The sequence below is a fragment of the Anastrepha obliqua genome, chromosome 6 (assembly GCF_027943255.1).
Source record: "Anastrepha obliqua isolate idAnaObli1 chromosome 6, idAnaObli1_1.0, whole genome shotgun sequence".
NCBI lineage: Eukaryota > Metazoa > Arthropoda > Insecta > Diptera > Tephritidae > Anastrepha > Anastrepha obliqua.
In genome coordinates, this window is record NC_072897.1 from 17,974,135 (window position 1) to 17,982,958 (window position 8,824).

The 8,824-nt window shown below is 34.5% G+C and overlaps 1 protein-coding gene across 1 annotated transcript; it reads right to left on the bottom strand.

The window, feature by feature from the left end:
* On the bottom strand, window positions 1–1,056 carry LOC129250189 (uncharacterized). The gene has a single exon (XM_054889823.1). It carries the CDS (start codon window positions 1,054–1,056, stop codon window positions 1–3), a length of 1,056 nt encoding a protein of 351 aa, XP_054745798.1.
* Window positions 1,057–8,824: the final 7,768 nt, after the last annotated feature.

Here is an 8,824-nt window from a genome sequence, read left to right on the forward strand (position 1 = left end):
CTACCCGGCTTCCAAAATATCTGCAATTTGACAACGACGTTCTAAGAATTTTGCTAAGTCCTCCCGAGTGGGCAGTTGAAAACTCATGGCAGTTGATCGCTGATCAAACAAGTGGGTAACCTCTTTCTCCCACTTGGCCTTCGTGTCTGTATTGAGCTTTGAGGATACCAGATGCAAGAGTATGCCATCTGATACTTGCTGATTTGAAGCTAGTGATTGCACCGCTCGTAAGTTGGTATTGACGACGTCTATGAACGCCCTCATCGATGATGCATTCAGCCTTGTTTCTCCCTGTGCTTCGAAAATATGTTGGATATGAGCTTGGAAAATTAGCCGCTTGTTTCCATATCTAGACCGTAACAGATCCAACGCCTTGATATAATTTTCATCGGTCACCTCAAACGATTGTATGAGGCTAGCTGCTGAGTCGACGAGACATGATCGGAGGTACTGAAACTTCTCGATGTTTGCTAATTGGCTGTTGTTGTGAACGAGCGCTAAAAACATGTTGTAAAAATCCATCCAATTTCGATGATGACCTTTGAATTTCGTGAGTTGAAGTTTCGGAAGGTTGACTCGATGTGACGGAGATGCAATCGCTGTGCTGTTGAATATAGTTTCTCGGCGTGCGGGGTTAAGCACATTTATGCGCTGCACTATGATTGCCTTCGCTGCACAAAAGGATTCATCGAATGTATCCCGATGTGGTTGATTGAGTTCTTCATCGTTCATTAGCTCCAATTCTGATTGTAGATGGTGAAATGATTCGTACTGACGTTCCAGTACCGACAATTTTGCCTCGAGCTCGTGCACGGAAATACTGCTAAGATGCGGAAGTATGCGTTCGATGTTGATTCTATCCAGAATTTGTTGACGCTGTTTGACCTTGATGCGGTACTCATTTTGCGTTTTCAAATGAGCAGACGCATCATTACCCTGAGACCACACGGATTGGGAAGTTCGTGGTGTTCCCGCCTCATGATGCACTGAATCGCTTTCTCTAAAGGGGATTGTTGATGGTGGTGACGTATCCGCAGGTATATTGTGAGGCTCCATTTCCAATACTTGTATGTGATGATTAAAACTTAAGTCAATTGGTTGACAACGATGGCGATGGCCAGCTCTTCAATCCGGCTCGAAGGACCAATTTATGGATGATGACTGGCCAACCCAGTTGACTTAAATTTTATCCGCAAATTGAAACACGAAATTAGATCGAAAAAACAATTCTTTATTTTATAAATGTAAATTATTTTCGAACCGAAGCAAAAAAGGGCGATGAAGTAACTTATGCTTAATTGGTTAATTACCGGTACTGGGGGAGCTGTGATGGCAAACGAAAACGAAACTGTCTGAAACTGTATCAAAAGGTGCGTAGGCTGGTCCTTTTATAATGGTTTTGGGCACCGCTATCCCTTTATCGATGCTAGGTGAAGAGAAGATCATGCGAAGACGATGCGACGTGGGATTTATGTATTTTTTCGGCATACATATGTATCGATGTGCATGTATGTTGTTGGCAATGCAGATGTACTAAATTCTGCACAAAATAATGATCAGTTATTGATAACAACAATGTGTAAAGCAGCGAAGAGCGAAGTGAACGATGAAATGATGAGTAAGTGATAACAACAATGTGTAAAGCAGCGAAGAGCGAAGTGAGCGATGAAATGAAATGTGAGCGATAACAACAATATGTAAAGCAGCGAAGAGCGAAGTGAATGATGAAATGAAATGTGAGCGATAGAGAAGTGAAAGGAATAGGGTGAGCCCAAATTGTGGGTGATGCGAAAATAAAGTTAGGGTGAGCCCAAAATGTGGGTGATGCGAAAATAAACCTTAAACCCTTAACAATTGCCTTTAGGGCTGTTTTACATATAAATTAAAAAAGAGTATGAATAATGTTATATAGAAAATAAATTTTTAAATAAAAGGTATTAGAAAAACCTGAATACACTATTTTAAATCAATTCTTATTAAACCAAATACAAAAAATTAAATAAAAATATCGAACAAAGAAAAGTGTGAACAGGACTTGAACCTGAGTCAAACATGAGACTATGAACCGCATACACAACACGTCTTTCACGATTGCGCTAATCTATAATTATTAATAAACTTTTCTAAATCACTCATTTATTCGATTCGCAGTTTTATATGCAAATTATCTTTTGCTTAACTAGCAAAAGCTTTTTAAAAACACATTGTGAGTCTTCGTTGCACCCCGGATACAAACTGATCCGAAACTTTATTAATCTTAATATTTATACAGAATCTGAAGCTTAAATCTTAGGTTAGTATGTCTTGATTCTATTGAAAGCGGACCATACGTGATATGTGACATGTTTGACATTTTCGCTAAGGTAAGCGCTTATTTTTATTGTTTTCTTAATTCTATTGAAAGCGGACCATACGTGATATGTGATGTCCACTTCTTTCATTAGCAAAGTGTCAATGACATGTTTGACACTTTCGCTAATGGTAAGTGCTTATATTTATTGTTTATTTTTTTGGGAAGTGGCTTGCGCTATTAATCTATGCTTAACTGTTTACATCCTGGGTTAGTGGTGTGTGGTATAGGAGGCGTTAACTCCCCCTCTTCTAAATCGAAGCGTCCCGTCTTCGAATATAAAGCTGTTAAGTGATTAATTCTGTTTGATAATTGCAATAATAATTCTTCTTTTTCTTTTGCATTTTTTAATTTAATTTTTAGATTAATATATATGATAAATTTAAAGACAAAATATGCAGATAATATTATTACAATTAAAGTGGTAAATGTCCACCAAACAGGATTTCGTTTTATTTCTTGCTTTAATGGTGTGAGTATATTAACATTGTTTAATTTTAAATCAATATTTTTTGTTTCAATGTATTTATTTACAAAAAAAGATTTTAATTTTCCTTCCCTTAAATATCCTAAAATTTTTCCTGTAGGATTTTCATATTTTCTGTTGTCAATTATAACATCATCTTGAAAAGTTATCAAATAAACTCCTTCTATAGTGTGATTATTAATTTTATGCTTTCCTGATGCTATTATAGCACCATCTTTTACAATATTTATTGATTCATTTGCTTCATTTATTTTTGTGCAGTTGGCATGTTTATTATTTAACATATCGGACAAACATGTGTTATTTCCTTTTATCATACAAAAAGCATTATTTAATTCCTTTTTACAAAATTTGACTGAATAAAAGTTATCTCCACATTTTATTATTTCATTTTCAATCAACAATTTTCCATCATTTTGCGCTACAGCTATTGCTTTATACAATTTACAAACATCTATAAGATCTGATATTGTTACATTTACTTGCTCATTGCTTATTATTTCTTTTATTTCTGATTAAACTTTAATGTTATCTTTGTGAATTATTCTGTTTCTGTTTTGTATTTTAACTTTATTTCCTAAACCTTCTACTACTATTTGCTTTTTATATTTGGGTCTTAATTTATTTCGTTCCCCATATACTTTTTCATATATAATTTCACCCCTATGGTAATTTTTTTGAAGCCTTTTCTTGTTGTGGTATTCTAACATTTTTTCCTGATTATTTTTTAATATATCCCTTATATTCTCATGCTTCTCTTTATTAAACAAAATATTACAAGGTTGTTTACCTGTTACTGAATGTATAGTTTTATTATACTGCTGCACCGCCCTCATAATTGATTCGAAATCACTAACTAAACTGTGTTCCTCTTTTAAACATCGAGATATTTCTATAAGTGTGGAATGAACCCTTTCTATTTGACCATTACTCGTGCTATGACGTGGTGTGCAATAATAGATTTGTATGTTGAGTCTTTCCATTAAAGACCTGAATTGTATCGTACTTAAACCTGGTTCATTATCCATAACTATACTTTTAACATCTGGAAATGTTTGCAGAAGTTCCAAAATTTTTTCCTCCAAATTAAGCTTATCCCCAATATATTTTACAATTAAATATTTAGAATAAGAATCTATACAAGTTAAAAATTTTAATTTTTGCGCGAAAAAAATATCAATATGGAGTTGTTCTCCCTCTCTTTCCGGAATAGGTGCCTCTCCTATCGGAATAAGTTTTGGGTGCCTTTCATATTTATTACTGTTGCATATGTTACAATTTTTTACATATTGCTGGAACTGTTTTATCATCAATGGCCAATAATATTGTTGCCTAATTTGGGCCAAATTTTCCCTATAATTTCTATGTGCCCTATTGTGAGTTTGTTCAATAATCGCTCCCTGATCCTCTCTATTAGTAATATCGTTTGGGAACAATTTCGTATGAAAAAATTTTACAGTTGGAAATGCCTCCCTCAATACGTTCTTTATTTCGTAAAGCACCTCAGGTGAGCAATATATTCCCGTAACCAACTTTGGGTTAATATATTCTTTTAAAACTCCAACAATATTTTCCGGTATGTCGTATTCGATCAAAAATCGTTTATTATTAAAATGAGAAATTGTCTCTAACACGGTTATTTTCGCCCCGTTATCTATCAAAATTTGTTGCTTAAAATGATTTAATGGCTTTTTTGTTTCATGAATCTGATATTCATTACTGCTTTCAGCAGAATGTTGTGTGTCCGCTAACGAATCACTGGACTCACTATGTTCTTTGGAATTTGTCAAATTATTAAGCATTTGTCTCGACAATGCATCAGCAACGACATTGGTTGCACCTGGCTTGTAAATAATTTTTGGAGAAAATTCTTCAATAAATGATCTCCATCTCTTAATCTTAATATTCGGATTTCTTTCCGAAATCGCAAATGACAAAGGTTGATGATCAGTGTGTATTTCCAGATCACTAACACCGTAAAGGTAATTACGCAATGCTTTCAAAGCCCAGACTATTGCGAACAACTCTTTCTCCTTTGTAGCATAATTAAACTCCGTAGAATTTAATGTTTTTGATATAAAGACAATAGGTTTCCCCTCTTGTGACAATACTGCACCCAAAGCTACATTTGATGCATCGGTTGTTAAAACAAATTTTTTGTTATAATCAGGTTGTGTCAATTCAACCTGTTGAGCCAGTAAATTCTTCAATTTGTCACAAGCAGCCACTCCGTCTTGATCTAGACTAACTATCTTTTTCTTTGACAAATACTGGGAAATTTTTCCGTTTTCCCCCTGCAAATGCTTAGTTAATGGCTTTGCCACAACCGCGTAATTGTGTATAAATTTTCTATAATAGCCTGTCAGCCCCAAAAATCCCCGCAATTGACGCAATGTCTTTGGTATAGGATAATTCTGTATGGCTTCAACCTTTCTTGGGTCCGTTTCGATTATATTCTTTGCCACTATATATCCCAAAAATTCCACCTCTCTTTGGTAGAACTTAGATTTTTCAGAGGATATTTTCATATTTGCCTCCCTTAATATATTAATTACCAAACTCAAATGTTTTTTATGGTCTTCCAAATTTTTTGAAAAAATTATAACATCGTCGACATAAACGTGACAAAACTTTCCAATATATTCTCTTAATACATTATCCATAGCCCGTTGAAAAATACTTGGTGCATTTTTCAATCCGAACGGCATTCGTAGGAATTCGTACTTCCCGTTATTTACCGAAAATGCCGTTTTCTCTATATCACCTTCTTTCATTAATATCTGGTAAAATCCAGACTCCAAATCTATTGTAGAAAAATAATTAGACTTTCCCAAATTTGAAAGTATAACCTCTGGATTAGGCATTTGGTACCTATCAGATGTGGTTTTTTCATTAATTTTTTTGAAATCGATGACCAATCTCAATTTAGGACTTCCGTCATCATTTACTCCTTTCTTTGGAACCACCCATACTGGAGAATTGTATGGACTTTTACTTTCCCTAATTATATTCTTTTGCAACAGGCTTTGAACCTCATTATTAACAAAATCATTCACTGACATTGGGTAAGGGTATTGTTTTGACCAAATTGGCCTTTCTTCAAAAGTTCGTATTTCCGCCTTTACGTCGGTACGAAAAGGTAAATCTAAATTAACATCACTATGTGTTATTGAAATTTCCTCAATCACCTTATTTTGCAACCCTTCGATCGACTCCCCTTTCCTATCTACTTCAAAGGGTATCTTTGAGGACTCCGACCTTAAATTATTCAATGAATTTCCAATTTGGGAATCTTCATTCTTATCTTGATTTTTAAATTTTTTTATTTTCGCGGTATCTACCTCAGCAAAAGTTTTAGGAGTTAGGTTTTCCGATATATTTTTTTGCAAATTTTTATTATCTTTTTTGTTTCTAGTATAATTTTTGTCAGGCCCCTTTTGACCTTTTTTCCCTACTAGTTTCTGATTAATTTTCTTCACACCGTTTTTGGTATTTCTTTCATTATTTTTCCCTTTTGGTTTATTGATAATATTTTCGACAGACGTTTCAGGACCTTCTTGCCCCGAGGGGTTTGGTATATCAAAATCATCAAGAAAATGAATTTTTTCTGTTTTGTTATTACCATAGATCAACACCCGATTTGGAATATCAATCTTGGCTTCGATTTTACTCAAGAAATTGATTCCAATTAAGAGATCACTTTCTAAATTTTCAATCTCGTAAAGTTGCTCCTGAGCATCAAATAAATTGATATTATGGAAAAAGTTTATGATGGTCGAACCATGAATGGTTCTTACCCTCTTCTTATTTTCTAAAACATTTTTGTTTACATAGAGCCCGGCCCGTATATATGAGCTTGTTGCTCCCGTATCAATTAAGATTTTGAAGATTTGCCCCGTCTTCCTATCCGTCTTGACAATGTAGGGCAAATCAGACCTTACTCTAAAAAATGATTTTCTCCCATGTTATTAATTCTTTGCACCTTCTGTTGAGGTTGCGTACTTATTTGCGCACTATTATTCGACCTCTTTGGCACAGCATTTGCCTGATAATTATAATTGGTCTGGCAATTATTTCTATTGCCTCTCACCTGTTGCTGGTACGTTTGTACCGGTTTGGGAATATTTGTGATCTGTAATGATGGATCAACGTCCATTGGCTCTGGACGATTTTGCTTGACCTCATTTGCTGGGGTATTCCTTGGTGGATACCTTAAATTGTTCAGAAAATTCGCACCCCTACGAACGCCCTGATGAGCGTTTCTGTTTATTGTAATATTATTATTACTATTATTATTACTCCTTGAAAAATGCAATGCGAATTGTGCTCGCATTTGATTGGCATCGAGCTCCTGCGCCTTGGCAAGAGCATTTGGTAAGTCACGTGGTGCCAACGTGAAGAGGATCTGGTCCAGCGGAGGGTTAAGACCTGTACTGAAAGTTCGAAGAGCTGTTTCCCTGTTTTTGGTATTAAGCTCCTTTGTAATTGCGGAATTCGTTCCGTGCGTCATTATCGTTTTGTTAATTAATAACGTCAGTTTTTTATTGACCTCGTTGTAGAACTCTATTAGGGTACCAGGTCCTTGCCTAAGCACACTCATTTCCTGTTCTATTATGTGACACGGCCTCTTATCAGCGAAGGCAAAATCTAGCCTACTCAGAATTGCATCGAAATTAAGAACCGTACCGTGGTTCGTTAAAATATTGTTAGCGTCCTGCGTAATTTTGTTACGCAAGATAGTCAAGGCAGCAAAATATTTTTTGCTTCCCCTAGTATACAATGACATTGAATTGTTAGCAGCCTCGCGCCAGCTAACATAATTGTTGATTTTTCCTCGAAATTCAGGAAGAGATTTTATGACGTCTAAACTTTCCTCACAATTGATTGTTGAATCTATTGATTCTGTAGTATATTCAGCAACATTGTCGGAATTACTTAAAGCCTGCAACTGACGTCTAACTTGTTCTACCTCGCTACGCAGCGAGGCGGTGCTAGCAGCTATAAGTCGCGACACAACATCCATATTGGACGTGCTATTGTTATTATTCACTATAGACATATCTGCAAATCTACTTCTCAACTCTTCCAGCTTTATTTTTGGTAAAATTTGAAAAATTTTTAATCACTTCCTTATTTTTTACACAATTTTTGTGGTTTTCTTTACACTTTTCACAATAGTGTAATTTCTCGTAACCAAAGCTACTAGGTCTATTGCACATATGCTATATTTATAATTTACAACTTTTAATGCTTAAAAATTATTTAGTTTCTTACTCATTACTGGAAGATTCCTTCAGGTCCAACTTGGTGTTTGCTTGCTAAAGATGTTTGCATACAGTGATTTTTCCTCTATTGAGTGCGTTTTTCCTCCTTTGCTTGTTTCCTTGTAGAATTATTATATTTTGTAGACTTGCTTGATATTTTGGTTTACTAGGATACTTTTTGATTTTCTCCTTTTTTTCTTTTTGTTTTATTAGGATACTTTTTGGTTTTCTCCTTTTTTTTTTTTAATTTTTTCTTTTTGTTTTATTAGGATACTTTTTGGTTTTCTCCTTTTTTAAATTTTTTCTTTTTGTTTTATTATGTAGGATACTTTTTGGTTTTCTCCTTTTTTAAATTTTTTCTTTTTGTTTTATTATTTTTTAGACTTAGGATACTTTTTAGTTTTCTCCTTTTTTTAGTCTAAAAAATTTTTTTTTTTTTTTTCTCCCTTTTCCGATTTAGGGATACTTATTTGTTTAAATTGTGCACTGCCTTTTTACAGGCTATTATAGCACACAACTTTTATTTGGTCCACCAGAACTTAAATCGCTCCTGGCAGGATCGCCAATTATCTTTTGCTTAACTAGCAAAAGCTTTTTAAAAACACATTGTGAGTCTTCGTTGCACCCCGGATACAAACTGATCCGAAACTTTATTAATCTTAATATTTATACAGAATCTGAAGCTTAAATCTTAGGTTAGTATGTCTTAATTCTATTGAAAGC